General features: G+C 40.0%; 1 protein-coding gene across 7 annotated transcripts in view; it reads left to right on the top strand.

The window, feature by feature from the left end:
- The window catches only part of LOC117502395 (MAP7 domain-containing protein 1-like), a 68,272-nt gene that overhangs the window by 39,234 nt on the left and 8,639 nt on the right, over positions 1–20,399 (top strand). For 2 of the 7 annotated variants that reach the window (XM_034161425.1, XM_034161424.1), the window contains 5 exons: positions 7,629–7,792; positions 10,289–10,397; positions 11,588–11,722; positions 17,668–17,787; positions 19,935–20,086. In XM_034161425.1, the coding sequence (XP_034017316.1) occupies positions 7,629–7,792; positions 10,289–10,397; positions 11,588–11,722; positions 17,668–17,787; positions 19,935–20,086 (680 nt within the window). The remainder of the gene's footprint in view (positions 1–7,628; positions 7,793–10,288; positions 10,398–11,587; positions 11,723–17,667; positions 17,788–19,934; positions 20,087–20,399) is intronic. The other 5 variants (XM_034161428.1, XM_034161427.1, XM_034161426.1 and 2 more) reach the window with 4 other exon arrangements.

Genomic DNA, 20,399 nt, shown 5'->3' with positions numbered 1-20,399 from the left:
TGAGTGAGTCCATATTTTTTTCCCTCTGCTTGGTCTAAAAAAGTAACCGTTACTGACTGCCACAATTTTTTTTCCTGATTTCTTATAGTGTTTCTTAAAGCCAGAAAGTTGCCATTTGAAATTACTTTAGTTTTGTGTCATGTCTGTGATCTGCTTTTTTTTCTACAAAATTAAACAACTGAATGAACATCCTCCGAGGCCGGTGATTCCATAATTATTGCCAGGGGTTGTAGATTTAATAAGTGCTTACATTAGCATAAATAATGTGACCACATTTAAAGAGGAATTTTGATGTATTTTTATCAGTGATGTATGTTTTGTTTGCTCTGAAATAAGTACTGCCTTGCATTTTAGAGCAATAAGCAACTAGAGTACTGTGTTCAAACCTTTGCCAACACTGGTTTCCAATTCCACAATTTTTTACCTTGGAAAATATTTTCAAAGTTCAAAGTCCTGTTAGAAGTGGCTTTTCATAAGCTAAAATAAAATCATTGATCAAAAGAGCTTTTCAATGTTAAAAATATCCGCTAAATCTGCAATACGGATCAGATGCGGATCAAACTCAGTTTATTCATTGAAAGTGCCCGTTTGCACCTCATTGTCACAAATGAGAGTGATTGAGGCACTTTTTTTTATTGAAATATAATGCAAAATTTACATCAAATGGGCTTTTAAATATTAAATTCAAATGTCCACAGAATCCACAATCTGGATCAGATCTGGGTCAAACTTTGTCAGGTGATAGTGAATGCCAGTCTGCACCTCACTTTCAAATATGAGAGTGATTGTGGCATGTTTGATTAATATATAATGTATAATATACGTACATTAAATGGGATTTTCAAAGTTCAATTTAAATGGCCACAAAATCTGTAATCTGGATCAGATCTGGATCAAACTTTGTCAGTGGATAAAGATAAATACCATCCTACATAAATTTGAAAGAAATTTGATATTTTTTGTCTTCTTGAATATGATGCCACAAGCTTGGTGCACCTATCTTTGGGGAGTTTTGCCCATTCCTCTTTGCAGCACCTCTCAAGATCCATCAGGTTGGACGGGGAGCGTCAGTGCACAGCCATTTTCAGATCTCTCCAGCGATGTTCAGTCGGATTCAGGTCTGAGCTCTGGCTGAGCCACTCAAGGACAATCACAGAGTTGTCCTGAAGCCACTCCTTTGATATCTTGGCTGTGTGAGTCGTTGTCCTGCTGAAAGATGAACCATCGCCCCAGTCTGAGGTCAAGAGCACTCTGGAGCAGGTTTTCATCCAGGATGTCTCTACATTGCTGCATTCATCTTTCCCTCAACCCTGACTAGTCTCCCAGTTCCTGCTGCTGAAAAACATCCCCACAGCATGATGCTGCCCCCACCATGCTTCACTGTAGGGATGGTGCCTGATTTCCTCCAAACATGACACCTGGCATTCATGCCAAAGAGTTATGAAATTTTGAAAATTTGTTCAGTGTTAATGATAGGGATTGATAGGGATGACTCTTGTTTTTTTTAAGTTTTAGTTTATGCACTCCTCAAAGTAACAGTTTATTAGAACTTAAATATTTGAAGTTATTAGTACATATATCAGTTGTGTTGTGTAATCAATCACATCAGTTTTTTTTTTTTAGGCCTGCCAACTTTTTCAGGTTTACGACATGCACAGTCACAGTCCTTTTGAACTCAAGTCAAGCCTTGGGTCCTGGAAGGTAACCACCAAGACAGAGGACTTCTACAGCTCTTTGATTATAATATTGTTGTCACAGGGCTGACAAATGGAACTTTCTACTCTAAGTCAGATCGGGACCCAGCTGCTGTCTGGCAACATAGCAGTTTAATTGAAGAGGATTAATTGTTGCTTAATTGTTGCCCCGGGAAGTGAGCCACAGTAGCATGGAGAACGAAACTGTCATCTGCGGGAAGCTGCTGTAAAAGCCAGCAGGAAGCATCTGCTTATTTACTGTTCTCGGGATTACAGCGTAATAAACACAGCGATCTCCATCTGTTTGAACCATTCTGTTTGGCAATCAATCAATCAATCAATCAATTTTTTTTTATATAGCGCCAAATCACAACAAACAGTTGCCCCAAGGCGCTCTATATTGTAAGGCAAGGCCATACAATAATTATGTAAAACCCCAACGGTCAAAACGACCCCCTGTGAGCAAGCACTTGGCTACAGTGGGAAGGAAAAACTCCCTTTTAACAGGAAGAAACCTCCAGCAGAACCAGGCTCAGGGAGGGGCAGTCTTCTGCTGGGACTGGTTGGGGCTGAGGGAGAGAACCAGGAAAAAGACATGCTGTGGAGGGGAGCAGAGATCGATCACTAATGATTAAATGCAGAGTGGTGCATACAGAGCAAAAAGAAAAAGAAACAGTGCATCATGGGAACCCCCCAGCAGTCTACGTCTATAGCAGCATAACTAAGGGATGGTTCAGGGTCACCTGATCCAGCCCTAACTATAAGCTTTAGCAAAAAGGAAAGTTTTAAGCCTAATCTTAAAAGTAGAGAGGGTGTCTGTCTCCCTGATCTGAATTGGGAGCTGGTTCCACAGGAGAGGAGCCTGAAAGCTGAAGGCTCTGCCTCCCATTCTACTCTTACAAACCCTAGGAACTACAAGTAAGCCTGCAGTCTGAGAGCGAAGCGCTCTATTGGGGTAATATGGTACTACGAGGTCCCTAAGATAAGATGGGACCTGATTATTCAAAACCTTATAAGTAAGAAGAAGAATTTTAAATTCTATTCTAGAATTAACAGGAAGCCAATGAAGAGAGGCCAATATGGGTGAGATATGCTCTCTCCTTCTAGTCCCCGTCAGTACTCTAGCTGCAGCATTTTGAATTAACTGAAGGCTTTTTAGGGAACTTTTAGGACAACCTGATAATAATGAATTACAATAGTCCAGCCTAGAGGAAATAAATGCATGAATTAGTTTTTCAGCATCACTCTGAGACAAGACCTTTCTGATTTTAGAGATATTGCGTAAATGCAAAAAAGCAGTCCTACATATTTGTTTAATATGCACTTTGAATGACATATCCTGATCAAAAATGACTCCAAGATTTCTCACAGTATTACTAGAGGTCAGGGTAATGCCATCCAGAGTAAGGATCTGGTTAGACACCATGTTTCTAAGATTTGTGGGGCCAAGTACAATAACTTCAGTTTTATCTGAGTTTAAAAGCAGGAAATTAGAGGTCATCCATGTCTTTATGTCTGTAAGACAATCCTGCAGTTTAGCTAATTGGTGTGTGTCCTCTGGCTTCATGGATAGATAAAGCTGGGTATCATCTGCGTAACAATGAAAATTTAAGCAATACCGTCTAATAATACTGCCTAAGGGAAGCATGTATAAAGTGAATAAAATTGGTCCTAGCACAGAACCTTGTGGAACTCCATAATTAACTTTAGTCTGTGAAGAAGATTCCCCATTTACATGAACAAATTGTAATCTATTAGACAAATATGATTCAAACCACCGCAGCGCAGTGCCTTTAATACCTATGGCATGCTCTAATCTCTGTAATAAAATTTTATGGTCAACAGTATCAAAAGCAGCACTGAGATCTAACAGAACAAGCACAGAGATGAGTCCACTGTCCGAGGCCATAAGAAGATCATTTGTAACCTTCACTAATGCTGTTTCTGTACTATGATGAATTCTAAAACCTGACTGAAACTCTTCAAATAGACCATTCCTCTGCAGATGATCAGTTAGCTGTTTTACAACTACCCTTTCAAGAATTTTTGAGAGAAAAGGAAGGTTGGAGATTGGCCTATAATTAGCTAAGATAGCTGGGTCAAGTGATGGCTTTTTAAGTAATGGTTTAATTACTGCCACCTTAAAAGCCTGTGGTACATAGCCAACTAACAAAGATAGATTGATCATATTTAAGATCGAAGCATTAAATAATGGTAGGGCTTCCTTGAGCAGCCTGGTAGGAATGGGGTCTAATAAACATGTTGATGGTTTGGATGAAGTAACTAATGAGAATAACTCAGACAGAACAATCGGAGAGAAAGAGTCTAACCAAATACCGGCATCACTGAAAGCAGCCAAAGATAACGATACGTCTTTGGGATGGTTATGAGTAATTTTTTCTCTAATAGTTAAAATTTTGTTAGCAAAGAAAGTCATGAAGTCATTACTAGTTAAAGTTAATGGAATACTCAGCTCAATAGAGCTCTGACTCTTTGTCAGCCTGGCTACAGTGCTGAAAAGAAACCTGGGGTTGTTCTTATTTTCTTCAATTAGTGATGAGTAGAAAGATGTCCTAGCTTTACGAAGGGCTTTTTTATAGAGCAACAGACTCTTTTTCCAGGCTAAGTGAAGATCTTCTAAATTAGTGAGACGCCATTTCCTCTCCAACTTACGGGTTATCTGCTTTAAGCTACGAGTTTGTGAGTTATACCACGGAGTCAGACACTTCTGATTTAAAGCTCTCTTTTTCAGAGGAGCTACAGCATCCAAAGTTGTCTTCAATGAGGATGTAAAACTATTGACGAGATACTCTATCTCCCTTACAGAGTTTAGGTAGCTACTCTGCACTGTGTTGGTATATGGCATTAGAGAACATAAAGAAGGAATCATATCCTTAAACCTAGTTACAGCGCTTTCTGAAAGACTTCTAGTGTAATGAAACTTATTCCCCACTGCTGGGTAGTCCATCAGAGTAAATGTAAATGTTATTAAGAAATGATCAGACAGAAGGGAGTTATCAGGGAATACTGTTAAGTCTTCTATTTCCATACCATAAGTCAGAACAAGATCTAAGATATGATTAAAGTGGTGGGTGGACTCATTTACTTTTTGAGCAAAGCCAATAGAGTCTAATAATAGATTAAATGCAGTGTTGAGGCTGTCATTCTCAGCATCTGTGTGGATGTTAAAATCGCCCACTATAATTATCTTATCTGAGCTAAGCACTAAGTCAGACAAAAGGTCTGAAAATTCACAGAGAAACTCACAGTAACGACCAGGTGGACGATAGATAATAACAAATAAAACTGGTTTTTGGGACTTCCAATTTGGATGGACAAGACTAAGAGACAAGCTTTCAAATGAATTAAAGCTCTGTCTGGGTTTTGGATTAATTAATAAGCTGGAATGGAAGATTGCTGCTAATCCTCCACCCCGGCCCGTGCTACGAGCATTCTGACAGTTAGTGTGACTCGGGGGTGTTGACTCATTTAAACTAACATATTCATCCTGCTGTAACCAGGTTTCTGTTAGGCAGAATAAATCAATATGTTGATCAATTATTATATCATTTACCAACAGGGACTTAGAAGAGAGAGACCTAATGTTTAATAGACCACATTTAACTGTTTTAGTCTGTGGTGCAGTTGAAGGTGCTATATTATTTTTTCTTTTTGAATTTTTATGCTTAAATAGATTTTTGCTGGTTATTGGTAGTCTGGGAGCAGGCACCGTCTCTACGGGGATGGGGTAATGAGGGGATGGCAGGGGGAGAGAAGCTGCAGAGAGGTGTGTAAGACTACAACTCTGCTTCCTGGTCCCAACCCTGGATAGTCACGGTTTGGAGGATTTAAGAAAATTGGCCAGATTTCTAGAAATGAGAGCTGCTCCATCCAAAGTGGGATGGCTGCCGTCTCTCCTAACAAGACCAGGTTTTCCCCAGAAGCTTTGCCAATTATCTATGAAGCCCACCTCATTTTTTGGACACCACTCAGACAGCCAGCAATTCAAGGAGAACATGCGGCTAAACATGTCACTCCCGGTCTGATTGGGGAGGGGCCCAGAGAAAACTACAGAGTCCGACATTGTTTTTGCAAAGTTACACACCGATTCAATGTTAATTTTAGTGACCTCCGATTGGCGTAACCGGGTGTCATTACTGCCGACGTGAATTACAATCTTACCAAATTTACGCTTAGCCTTAGCCAGCAGTTTCAAATTTCCTTCAATGTCGCCTGCTCTGGCCCCCGGAAGACAATTGACTATGGTTGCTGGTGTCGCTAACTTCACATTTCTCAAAACAGAGTCGCCAATAACCAGAGTTTGATCCTCGGCGGGTGTATCGTCGAGTGGGGAAAAACGGTTAAAGATGTGAACGGGTTGGCGGTGTACACGGGGCTTCTGTTTAGGGCTACGCTTCCTCCTCACAGTCACCCAGTCGGCCTGCTTTCCCGGCTGCTCGGGATCTGCCAGGGGGGAACTAACGGCGGCTAAGCTACCTTGGTCCGCACCGACTACAGGGGCCTTGCTAGCTGTAGAATTTTCCACGGTGCGGAGCCGAGTCTCCAATTCGCCCAGCCTGGCCTCCAAAGCTACGAATAAGCTACACTTATTACAAGTACCATTACTGCTAAAGGAGGCCGAGGAATAACTAAACATTTCACACCCAGAGCAGAAAAGTGCGGGAGAGACAGGAGAAGCCGCCATGCTAAATCGGCTAAGAGCTAGTAGCTACGCTAAGCTAGCGGATTCCTAAAAACACGCAAAGCGAATAATGTGTAAATAATTTAGAGGTGATTCAGCAGAAGGAGTGCTTTAGTTAAGGCACGTAAAGATTACACTGGGAAACAAATCGTAATCTAGATAACTAGATCAATCTAACTGCGCAGATCAAACAGCTAACAGATACAGAAAAACACCGCTGTGCTCCGGAACAAGAAGTGATACAATACCGCAGTGAGAGCCGACCACCAGTAGAGTCAAGTAAAAAAGTAAAAAAATAAAAAAAATAAAAAGGTAAAAAAGTAAAAAAGTCTTGAAAAAGACTATTAGTTCAAAGTCCAAAGCAGCAGGTAGCAGTCTCTGTGTAAACAGTCCCAACAGAGAGCCAAAATTAACAGATACAGCAAAACAATCAGTGGTAGGTGCTTCCTAAAATGGGGAGATGATGGTCTAGCAGTTAAGTGTTGCCTTCAGACCAGAGGATCATCGGTTCAAAAACCCAGCCAGACCAGAAAATCACTAAGGGCCCTTGGGCAAGGTCCTTAATCCCCTAGTTGCTCCCGGTGTGCACCCTGACATTGAGGTGTGTCTGTTTGAATGGGTGAATGTGAGGCATAATTGTAAATCACTTTCAACTTCTGATGCAGATGTAAAAGTGCTACATAAATGTAGTTATTTACCATTTAAAATCTTTCCGGGTTTATACGCTTTAATATAACACAATGCTAAAATACCCTCGGCCATATGTGTATGCAAATAGGAAACCGAATTAACCTTTTGACCCCTTAGAATAGGTCTAGGTTAACCATTTTTTAACTTGTCCAAGGTCTGTGTCCCAAGAATGTTTCCTGTGAATTTGAAGACCCTGGCAGTAATAGGACTGGAGTTATGCTGAGCACAGACAGACGGACTGACTGACTGACGCAACGTCTTTGCAATATCCAATGGCCATATTTTGGCCTCGGATAAAAATGTGAGATGTTGTTGGTGCTATGACCAACACAGGGACGACAGATGCTGGAAGCATCTACAAGGTGTTTGAGACAGACATGTGGTCCTCGTCCCTGAGTGTTCCTATGATTTTTTTTTTTTTTTTGGTAAGGTTAGACCTTACTTGTGTGAAGCACCTTGAGGCAACCTTGTTGTGATTTGGCGCTATATAAAAAGAACAAAATTATTTTTTTTTGCCTCCCGTCCCTATGGTATCCCTGCAGCTGCAAAGAAGGCCCAGTGGCTGGAGAAGGAGGAGAAGGCCCGACGTCTGAGGGAGAGCCAACTGGAGGACCGCAGGAGGAAGCTGGAGGAACAGAGGCTGAAAGCTGAGAAACGCCGAGCGCTGCTGGAGGAGAAACAGAGACTGAAACTTGAAAAGAACAAGGTGAGGGTAAATTATGGAAGGCACGCGGGAAAACCATCCATGCCCTTAGGGAAACAGTTTTAACCAACAATGCGTGTTCTAACTCACCGCAACAAACTATCGAACTAACAAAAGAAATACTTACATGCAACTCAAAGTTCATCTCAAATTATTAAAAGACTTAGAGTTTACGTTGATGTGCTGCGTTTGACTTACAGGTCAACACGTGTGTTTGGGCTCGCTAAAAACTGATTTTTTGTTTTTCTCTCAACACTTAAAATATCTACTTAATTTTTACATACTCGTACAATGTTATCACTCAGTAATTCTTGTGCAAGTACAAGTGCAGAAGTTAGCAACATTTTTTTAGCACTAGCTTATGAGCTAACTAGCTAGCTAGCCGTGTTGGTGACAATTTCTGATTTCACTTTGTCAAAACAGATTTTTTTTTTCTGTGGGGTTGTAGGTATAAATTTTAAACTAGCTGTAACCTCTCCAAAAGCTGGAAAAGTATATTAATTTAAAAGTAGAAAAAGTGCTTTTTCATGTTTCCAACAGCCACGTTGAAAGTGAAACTGTTAGCATGCCACTTCAGGGGCTATTTTCTTTGACTTCTCCATTTAGGAAAAAAAAAATTGTTTTATGACTTCAAGATGAACAGGCAATAACACAGATGCCTATTTCTGCTTGAAAGGGCTTGCTAATTAAGACATGGAAAATGTGTCTGAATTTCAAAATAAGGCAGCACAGTGGTTTCATGGTTAGCACTGTTGCCTCACAGCAAGAAGGTTGTGGGATCATTTCCCACCTGAAGCCTTTGTGTGTGGAGTTTGCATGGATTCAGTTTGGGTGCTCCGGTTTCCTCCCACATCCAAAGACATTCACACTAGGTGAATTGGAAACTGACTGTTGGTGTGTATGTGTGTGATCGATTGAAATAAATTATCGCTCCATTTTGGTAAAACTAAGTGTATCATATTTGGGAATAAGTCCAGGAACTTAAGCAAAAATTTATCATTACATGATGTTGAAATTGTAACAGAATTTCTTGGTCTTTATATTGACGATAGATTAAGCTGGAAAACACATATTAACTATGTTAAATCTAAAATATTAAAAGCCATTGCAATTCTGCATAAAGCTGAGGACTTCCTCTCCCAGCATGCATTAACCACTTTATATTATGCATTACTTGTTCCATATATGACATATTGTGTCGAGGTTTGGGGAAATACGTATAGAACTAATGCTAAACCAGTTTTTCTGTTGGAAAAGAAAGGCATCAGTAATAAACCATATCGAGAGCCAACAAATCCGTTATTTGCTTGTCTGCAAATTTTAAATTCTGGGACTTGGTTGATTATATTACAAGACAGATTATCCATAAAAGTCTCTACATGTCCAGGATTTGTTTAAAATGAGGGCTTCCAGCTACAGTTTGAGAGGAACATTATTATTTGAGAAACTGAAGATCCATACTACTGTTAAAAGTCATTGTGTTTCTGCCAGGGGTGTTAACATTTGGAATAATTGTCCTGATAATATTAAAATACTTGGTACATTGGTTGGTTTTAAAAGGCTTTACAGAAAGAACATATTTACCCATTATAGTTTGAAGGATTAGGTTTACCATTTTTGTCATTGTTCGCTATTACTTGTTTGGTTGTGTTTTGAAATTTCAGTGATTGATTAAGTTAAATTGTTCATCCACTTTCTTTTTCTTTTTTTGTATAGTTGTCATGAGTATGTGTATATATATATATATAAAATGGATGGATGAACATATGACACAATTAAGGTTTGGGGCCCTATCTTGATCATCTACAGCACTTGCAGACTGTAATTGCATTTGGGATGTTTCCAACTCCATTTTACATTTTACACACAGCAGAAACATTTCTCAACATTGTACCCAGTGAGTCAAAACTTCACACATTCTCAAGAAATGTCTGTTCCTCAGAATGCAAAAGATGGAGGACCACGCCCTACTTTTTCTGGGTCAGGCTCAAAACTTCTCAGTCGGCCCTCATATATGTTGCTTTGTACGCTTCTTTGTTTGCTGCTTTATGTGCTGCTCTGTGCACTACTTTGTGCACTGCTTTGTGCAGCTTGTAGGATAGTGTCCTTAATCGTTTTACCTGAAAAGCTAAATATTTGGAGTTTCTTAATGATAAGGTATTCCACAAATTTGCACAGTAATCTTGTTTGCAAAGTCATGAGTGTTCACTTTTCTGAGAGGAAAAAAACTGACACAATGACAGTGTTTGTGTAACTCCAAAACTTACAACCACTGAACACTAACCTGTGATTTGGACCCATCTTCAGCATCGGCAATAAGGCCAAGTATCGGCTGCACATTTCCAGTGGGCAGAAGTGCTGATTTTCCACCAGTAGCTACTTTGATTTGACAGCTGCTGCCCCAGTTGTTGGTCTTCTCCCAGAGCTAATATTAAACCGCTGAATGGGTGCAAACTTGTTCAAAGATCGACTCACTCTTTCCCGCGTGCTTCTTTTCAGGAGAGATATGAGGCGGCCATCAAAAGGTCGACAAAGAAGACGTGGGCTGAGATCCGCCAGCAGAGGTGGTCCTGGGCGGGTGGACTCAACCAAACCTCCCGCAGGGAAAGTGAGTTTCAAATTAACCACAAATACACAAACATTCATAGAAACCCAACACAAAAACACACACGCGTTAATCTCCACAGCAACTCATGTCTGCGTATGAAACAATGTCCCAGTTATCACGACTCGGTGGTCCAAATGATGCAACCTGAAGCAACAGCAGAGCTTTTTTTAAGAGATAAATAGAAACATATGACCTAATTTACATTTATGCTTTTTACATTGACTCTGTTGTCATGAATGTTGGGTAAAATTGAAGTTGGTCACTTTTGAAAACTAATCACAGAGGAACCAGGATTTGTCCTGAACCAGTTTTGTCAGGAGACAAAACGGTTCTGTTATGGACTCAGATTGATGGCCTCGTGTGACGGACGGCCTCTTTTAGCTACTGTTGTCTGAATGATAGAAACGTGCTTGTGTTGGTTTTGGTGTTTTACCTGACCTGCACATGAAGTAACCAAATTGTTTTCTAACTATTCCACACCTTATCTGTGCTTACCTTAAAGCTACAGTGTACAGGATTTAGGGATGTTTATTTGCATAAATGGAACATAATATTAATAACCATCTGTTCATTTGTGTATAATTAGCCACAGCAATGAATCAAAGAGATTTTTCAGCCCTTCATATCTACATGGAAGCGGGCCACCTCATGGAGGCTGCCATGTTGCACCGCCGTGTTGATACAGTCGCCCAAAAGAGACAAATGCTCTCCGCCTTTTGCATTTTGCAGTGCGATCGGATGACTGAAGAATGAAGAGGAATGAATCAGTGGTTGCTCCCATGGTCTATCGGTTGCTAGTGCTAGGCTAACAAGTTGGAGAACTCTTATTTTTGTGACATGGAGGATCATACATATTGATTATCACAAGAAAAGTCACGAGAGCATGAATCCTTGCCACCAAAGAAAAAAAACATGAAGAGAAGCCATAATGCAATTTGCATCCTCATCACCAGATGACACTGCATCCGACACACTGTAGCTTTAAATTTTTCCCTCATTAATCCACACCTAAATGATGAGAATCCAGTTTTTCCTGGAGAAAGATGAGTTCATGATGTGCTCTTGCACCCGACTTTGGTGGAAGTCGGAGACTGTTACCTCGTCTGTCTGTTTGTCTTGCCACCAACTCCTATCAGTCCACAGCTTTAACCTGTCAGGGGCCGCCTGCACCCCGGCCGCCTTGTGAATAGCTGTTGTGTGTTGCGTTCTCTCCGGTGCAGGCAGATGCTCGGCCTCCACGGTCAACTTGCCAAGACAGGTGGACCCTGTCATTAACAACAGGCTGTCCAAGTCTGCTGCCACCCTCTGGAACTCCCCTAACAGAAGTAAGGACGACCTGACGTCAGTGTCCAACAGGCTTCCTCTTCCCTCCCCCTCCCCTTACCCCCTCCTCACCCGTCCTTCCTTCTCCTTGTACCCTAATCTGGTTTTCTTTTAGTGTAACTGTTGTCTCTGGTGGCCTGCCTGCCTGCCTGTGCTTGGTTACTGGTCATTTTATCACCTACTCCCTGCTCTTCTCGTCTGCATTGTGGTTAATAATTTGGTTTCAGTTGGTGGTTGTCTTCTGCATTTTTGATCACTTCAACGTCACTGAACCATGCCTTTTTTTTTGCCTGTGGGTTTATGAGTTCTCTGTTGCATCTTGTCACAAAAAGTTCTTTTTGGTTGTCCCCCCACCAGTTGGTGCTATGGTGTGGAGATGGTGGAGGTGGTATTGTCTGATATTTTGGTTCCATGCCATATTTCATGTAAATCTGCAGCCATGTTCCACAGAGATTACACCTCTCTTGCTGGATTATGTGATAAATATTTAAATTGACTATTAACTCAAAGTCATTTCATCAGATTCCTGAGTTTCTGCGCGTTCATAAGCAGCGGTCTTTATCTGAGATTTGCCGCGCCTCATAACATGTCATTAAAAATCATGTCACCCACAGTGCATTCATCTTTTAACACTCCCCCCGTCACCACAATTCACATCCTCACTCATACAGATCCTGCAGGCTCACAGAAGGAACATTTTTGCACAGAACTGCATTTCTGCAGAATCCTGTTTTTGATTTACACTCACATCTTTATCAGGAGATGTTCTGCACAACGGAGAGCATTGAGGTGGCACCAAAATACGTTCAGGTGAACAGTAGATCATCGTGCAGCCCCCTCTTGCCGCATTGGAGGGGGAAGAGGAGGAGGTGGAAAAGAAGGATGGGTTCACGGGACCAGTGTTGCTTAGCAACAGGCGGAAGCAGCTTTATCAGTCGTCATGTTTCGAAAATGATCAGTCTGGCGTAAACAGCAAAGGTGACTGTGCTGTTATGTAAAGCTGCTCTTACACCTGGCCGAATTTGGTGCTGTTTCACGCCAAGATGCAACGTGGTGCACCTCACCTGATTTTTCGAAGCAGGTTTCGCCTGGCTGTGTTTGGTGCCAAATCTTCCTGAGCAGGCACACCACTCAGCAGAAGTCAGAAAGGTCTTTTTTTTTTCTCAACTTTGGTGAACTGGATTGTGCTCATTCTCAGCTCGGGATGTCCGGGGCAGGTCTGACGGAACTCAATGTGACTTCAGACGAATTTGGTGAACATTCTATCTTTAACTCTTGATATCTCAGGGGAATCTTTTCCATGCTGAGAGTGAAAATTTGACACAGAGTTGATTTAAATTTAGTGTGCCTTTCCTAACGGATCTATGCCGAGCAGCATGCTGATTTTCCGGCGCCAAACTCTGCCAGGTCTAAGGTGCTTTAAAAATGACACAAAGGGATTTTAGTGTATTTGAACACATTGAAATCATCCAAATCCAACTCAAGAGCAGCTTTGATATCAAGCTTGTTTTGCTCACTGTGGGAATGATGTCCATGTTGGAGTTGTTTGTTTTAGCCATCCTTCCGGTACATTTGTTGAATGTCATATTTTGTGAATCTTCATGCTGACCTTCAATAATAGCAAACATCCTGATATTAAGAAAATAGGCGCTGCAAAACGTGATAAGTAAGTCAGACTCAAAAGTGACATTAACTCAACTTGGTTATCATAAATATGGTAGATTAGTGTTCAATAAACAATATTTTCATACTGCACTGAAAAAAGAAAACTTGGTTTAAATATGTAAACTGGTTACACATGCTCAGAATGTGTCCAAATATAATTTTCTTACGTTTCAAATTGAGAAACCTCTTTAATGGTGTTAGGGTTTATTGTCTTAATCAAGACACTTTGATTTACAAGAGTATTCACCATGTTCTAGTTGCAGAACAACATGCTACCTTCTGCAACACAGGACCAAAGTAAAGTACTTTCTTTACATGAATTCATATAACCCATGCCATTTTCATTTTGTTGTTTACTTTCCACATATATACTCTAAGGCTGTATGAGCAAACCAAAGAAAGAAAAGAAAAGCTAATCAACTCCCAGATTTAAGAGTCAGAATGTCAGATATTTTGAGTTAAATGAAAACATGACACGTGTATGAATATATATAAATGAAATGAAGAATATCAGTAAATGTGGCAGGTTGTCTACAAACCAGAAGGTCTTGGATCAATACCTTACTGCTTATGTGTGCCCTGGGCCCAGTTTCATAATGCGGTCTACTCTTGTTTAGTCGACTAAACTCACTTAGTCGAATAATCTTTGACGTTAGTCATTGGACAAAGCGCTTAGACGGCTAAAGTTTTGCGTTAACCGACTACAGTTTTTAGCTTGCTACAGAGGAGGCTAATCTTATTTGAGTTGAGAAAACTTCAGTATCTTACCTCAAAAATGGCGGCTCTCATGTACCACCACATGATGGAGCAGGAAGGAAGGACAGCCTTGTGGTGGGAGCGGGTGTCTTGGGACCAGAATAATCCATTGGAGATGTTTACGGACACTGAGGTTGAACAGCCATAAATGTCTCCATTGGAGTGCTTCTGCCCGCCTACAATCCTCTTCACTGTGGACATGATAGCCACAGCCATCCGCACTTGAGGAGGAACAATGCCCTGCGAGCCCTTCTTCAGGTTTTGATTGCGCTGAGTTTTTACTTGTGTGGGACCTTTCAGCAGGTTATTTGTGACACCATCCACGTCTCCGTGTGCCGAATCATGACGGATGTTAGTTCGACACTTATCCTGCACTTTGGGTGATTTGTCCAGCTACCTATTGAGGGACACTGCGATCTCCTCCCAAGCCCGTCTTTTGGCAGCTAGGGTCGATGTTGTTCCTTTGGAACACTCAAGAGCACCCCTACTTCGCCTGTATTCCTGAGCTTCCTCTGCTTTGGAGAATGTAGGGGCCATTTTACGGGAGGGCTTTTCCTCTGGTGCAGTGGAGTCGCTATGGTTGTAGCCAGTGGTGGGCACAGCTAACTAAAAAGTTAGCTTCGATAACCAATAATCTGATAACTTATCTTTTATGACGCCAAACCGATAAACTGCTAAAAAAATTCATCTTTATTACAGATAACTGATAACTTTTAGTATTGATTTGGATGCGGCCACATCAGATTACACTGTCGGCTTCTGATGAACCAGTTTCACTTTAAGTGCCGCAGGGGCTGCTGGGTAAATTCAAGGATCACAAACACAAAAAGATTGCACAAAAAATGAATGAATAAAAAATAAAAACCCAAACACGGTCATCATCTTTCATAAGCAGTAAAACACAGTATTAGAAGTCACAGTTTATTTCGGTATTATATCCACCGTCATTTATGAACTAAAAGCTGCTGCTTTTTTCACATGCTTTGAACCCTGCGGCTTAAACAATCAAAAGACGTCATTAATGCATTGATTGGCAGAGTAAAAGACATGTAGTAAATATAAATTCTTACCTGTTAGTTTCAGTGGGATTCATTAAATTCTGAAGAAAATATTCTACATAAAGCGTCCTGATTATCCAAAACAGTGTCTAAGAAAAGTCCCTCTTTAACACAGCTGCGCCGTGAGATCTCCTCTCTCCCACTGAGTCTTGGCGATTAAATTATGCCCTCAGCCACAAAGAAATAAAATAAAATAATTTTAAAATTATTCCGTTTTGTTTCTGTGTCGAGCGGACGGTAACACTCACTGTAACGTCCAAAGTGAACCTGAACTACATTACCCACAATGCTCCCTGCGTCGACCGGCCAATCACGTTTTGTGCTTAATGATGAGGTTATCAGCAAGCGACAGCCACAAACACACAACAGACGGACTAAAATGTTTGATTTCAGGGTTTACAAATATTTTTGACCATTAAACTTTGCTCGCTTTACCAGCACAAAAAAAAAATGTTAACTAACTGAAAGTTATCAGAACTAAATTTATCGGAATATAATTGGTCCGCTGATGGTTTTAAAAGTTATCTGAAAACCTAATCCGCTATCAAAACATTAGCTTCAATAATTATCGGTTATTGGATTAGCTGAACTGTACCCACTACTGGTTGTAGCAGACGACCATCCTGGAAGCAAACAAAACATTCATGCATTGGAGGCATTTTTGCAGCAGCACCACTCGCGAGGCCGCTTATGGCCGTGAAAATCATCAACTAACGTTAGACAGCTAATTTTCAAGTGTAGCCGTCTATGTGAAATGGAGATTAGATGGCTAATGTTGGGCAACTAACCTTAGTCGACTAAGTTAGTCGACTAAAATATTAGACTGCTTTATGAAACGGGGCCCTGGTGTAAAGTTCAGACATTATTAGACCATATAAGTTGATTTAAAAAATTCATCATGTTTATTTTACTTGAATAAAACATGTCTTTATGGTTGAAAATTTTGAGTTAAATAGAGTTTAACATTTTGAGGTAATCTTTTCAGTTTTTACAGTGTAATCATGTGTCTTGCTTACAGTGGCATAGCAGAGAGTAAATTTAGCCTAATCCTTTGTAATTTCATGGATTTAAATGTGCACAGTAATTTTTTTTACATTTATGTCATTTTATTTTTTGAGTAATGATGTTTTTGAGTAAAAATTAAGTAAAATTAATTTGGGTTTGCTCTTTACACTATCAGATGTCTGTTGTAAAACTGTCTCATTTTGTGATGATTTTAAAAAAGTTGTTGATTTTTAACTTGTCAGATTCAGGTTTCAACTTGAAGTTGAGTTTTGGAAGTCAAATGCACATGATTTCTCTTTAAATGTTAATCTGCATAAAAACATTTTATAGGTGACATTAAATCTGCACATTTCAAACTGATCACTGAGATTGTTTTTCCTACAATGCAGAGGTGTAACTATTTCTAGGCATGTCGCAAAATATTCAATTTTGCTTGTGTGATTTCATCAAATCCCATTTACAGTTTCAAATAAAGTTTGGCTACATAATTGTTTATTCTGCCCCAAACCAGTAATCAGAAATTTATTCACTATAATTGCTTAAAAGGTAAGAAAAGAATAGAAATCTAGACAGAAGTGCATGCATCTGTGAAATATAAATTTCTATGGATATTATTATGTGGTGCTGGGTAAAGAAAGTAAAATAAATAAATAAATTTAAAAAAGAATCCAGAATCATCCAAGTTCCCTGATGGAATGACTGAAATTTTTTGTGAAATCCTGCTAACAATCAAGAAATAGTGAACGCTGCCCCTAACATAACGGCCTTGATGGAAGTAACAAAAGTAGCTCATTAAAATATGACAACTCTTAAAGCCACTCTGATTGGTTTAACTTTAGGTCAGCAAGTACACCCAGAATTAAATGACTATATAAGATCCGTTTGCATCCTATTTTGCACTCTTATTTTATACACAATGTAAACAACAAAGAGGAGTTGGACACACCCCAAATTCATTGTTGATTGTCAAGATAGGGCCCCAACATCCTTTTTAAGATATTCAAGCATGTCATTGCTTACATCTTTTTGGCCCCACCTCCTATATTAACCAGTGACATCATTTATGAGGGTCTATGAGAAATGTTGCATTTGTGTGCGTTCATTTCCCATCGTGAACTTCTGTACAACACTCGGCATTATGTATATGTGCAATGTTGTCATAAAAATCAATTTGTTTTCAGCTGCGTCTTGCTTTTTTTTTTTTTTTATTGTGTAGCCGTGTCTGTGCCACATGCCTTTTTTTAATGCCATACCTCAGAAACTCAGGTAATCTCAGAATTCCATGAATTCATAATGTGAGTTGTGCTGACGTGTCAGTGTGAGCGTAGTGTAAAACTGCGTGTGTAAAAGCGACACGCCTCCTGAGGTGTGATTACTGTATGTACATATGTACGTGTGAAGGGCTCACTGCGTTCTGTGCCTTGTATTTGGAACCCTACGCTCACAGTGCTCTCTTGTGTCAGCCCACAGTCTGCGTCTGAGCCCATGGGAAAGCAGGATCGTGGAGCGGCTCATGACACCTACGTTGTCCTTCCTGGCCCGCAGTCGTAGCGCCGTGACCCTCCTCAACAGCAGCGACTCTCGTGAGTGTGAAACATTGCATTAGATATTTTGTGTGCATTGTGTCTGCAAACAGTGAGGCAGGATGGCATCTGTGCATTTTTGACAGAAAAACTGTTTTTGACCCCGAACTGATAAATAATTGAGAATCCTGATCATCTGTGACGTTTCATGTTGTTTTTCTGTCTGTTTACATCTGCCTGCTTACACATAATCTGCATTAGGCTTCATTGAAGTATCAAGAGACATTTGATTGAATAATTATGGATATTCTCCTTGATAACTAGAGTATGAAGGAGTCTGAAAACCACACTGGATTCAAAGGATCTAATTTGTAAAGTAACATTGTGGGATGTACAGAACTTTTATGAATAATTTTAAAATAATTTATATTAATTTATTTTAAAACTAATAATAAAAAAAAATATTTAGTTAAATGTCTAATATTTACTTATCAGAAATCTTCTTTTCATATTTAAAATTATACTTTTTTTTTAGTTGGTTTGCAATAGCTTGTAAGAAAACAGTTTGTTTTACAATAATTTTATTGTAGCAAGCACCAGGCAGTATATCCACAACACAATAAATACAAATACAAGTAAATAAAGTGAGGTTTACAACTTGATAATGAGATGGTTAGTTGAAATAATTTTACATTTAAATTGTAAATGGACTGCATTTATATTGTGCTTTCATGCTCAAAAGCACTTTACATTCCCACATTCACATGCATAGTCACACTCACATGCCCATTCACATGCACACTGATGTCAAAAAGCTACAGTGTGCCGGATTTAGACATTTACTGGCAGAAATGGAATATGGTATCCATAACCATCTGTTCATTAGTGTTTATGTACCTGCAACAATGACTTTTTGAGTTTTCATGAGCTTAGAATAACCCATTCATATCTACATGGGAGCGGGCCCCCTCATGTTGGTATAGTAGCCCAAAAGGGACAGACTTATTCCACCTTTCACATTTCCGGCCACTCGGTGGCTGGAAAACTGAAAAAAAAAAAAGAAAAGGAATCACTGATTGCCCTCCTATAAACTGTGTACTGGTTGCTAGTGTAAGCTAACAAGTTTGAGAACTGTATATTTGTTAAATTGAGCCTCACATTTCTTATCACAACAGAAGGTAAGGGAGCATGAATCCCTGTCGTTAAAGATGCAAAAACGTGGAGAGGAAACAAAATCGTAACCGACAAGACAGTTCAGTCTGCAATGTCACCACTAGATGGCACTAAATCTTAAGATAACATCAACTTTATTTATCCCGAAGGAAATTATTTTGCCAGAGTACCGAAACAGTTCACAGTGTTTTTTTGTTTTTTTTACAGTAAGTACAACAAATTAATGCAAAATGATTGGAAGACATTTGCACATGATGTTCAACAATATTTCACATCTGAGTAACTGAATACATTCATTATGTATTGATCCCACAGAAGGGGAGGAATTATACAGTCTGATTTCCACAGGTAGGAAAGACCTGTGGTGTTCTATGGTGCACCTTGGTGGTCTCAGTCTATGGCTGAAGGTGCTCTGACAGGACGTCAGTGTGGCATGCAGGGGGTGGGAGGTGTTGTCCCAGATGCTGAGCAGTTTCCTCAACATCCTCCTCTCTGACACACTGTAGCTTAAAAAAATGTAATTTGATATTTGTTGAAAAAGGAATAATTGTACATTAGAAACTTGATTTTTCTGATGATCCACTGATGAAAAATGAGACACCAACATCAAAAGCACTTGTACGTTACACTGCACGTGGCATTCACGAAATGCAATTTTAAAGTTCAACATGAAAATCAAACTTGCAGGTCCTTTATGGAGTTTTCTTCAACAAATTACTCCATTCATCTGTTAGCATCTTTTACAGTTTTTGAAGTATCTTGCTTAGAGTGAAGACAAAAAATAAGCTAAATAAACAAAGTAAACCGTCACATTCCTCATTTTCATCAGTGACCTTCACCAACAGACGATCATATGCTTAAGATGTCATGAATAACATTACAACAGAATGAGATCACTGTGTCTTTGTGAAGTGGTCATGGAGCGTGCGTGTTGTTCCCTTTGAAGAACTCTTTTTGATTCTCCCTGCATGATGTGTTTGTGGGCCCTGACCTCGGCCCTGCTGCCGTTCTCTGAATGTTTATGTGTTGCTCAGACTCTCACCACTGCTTCCGTTCAGCCTCTGCCAGCCCGCTCAACGCTTGCTCTCATCACCACCCTCACCAGAACGCCGCTGAACGCTGGAGAGTGTCCTCCGCCAGCACGCCCGACATCACCCAGCGCCAGCACAGACGAAACTCCACGCCGGTAACAGCTGCATGTGCACACAAACATGGTGACAGTCATACATGCACAAACCTCCTGCACTGTACTTTTGTAACCATGTGTTGATTATTTTCAGTGAAATTAAGGTTTTGATTGGCAGCACTTAAATTTACAGTTACATCAAACTGGTTAAATTGCAGTTAATATGTCAGGATGTATTTATTTAATTATCTCAATTATAGTATTTTTTTTTTAAAACAATCCTCTCCTGAAGTGGGCGGGTTTGCTAAATCATAAATTGGACAGGTAAATATCAGATGGGTGTGAGCATGGCTTGGCGACTGGTTCCTATACC

Source organism: Thalassophryne amazonica, chromosome 20 (assembly GCF_902500255.1).
Source record: "Thalassophryne amazonica chromosome 20, fThaAma1.1, whole genome shotgun sequence".
NCBI lineage: Eukaryota > Metazoa > Chordata > Actinopteri > Batrachoidiformes > Batrachoididae > Thalassophryne > Thalassophryne amazonica.
The sequence above is the reverse complement of the archived record's forward strand: the minus strand, read 5'-3'. Positions and strand labels throughout refer to the sequence as shown.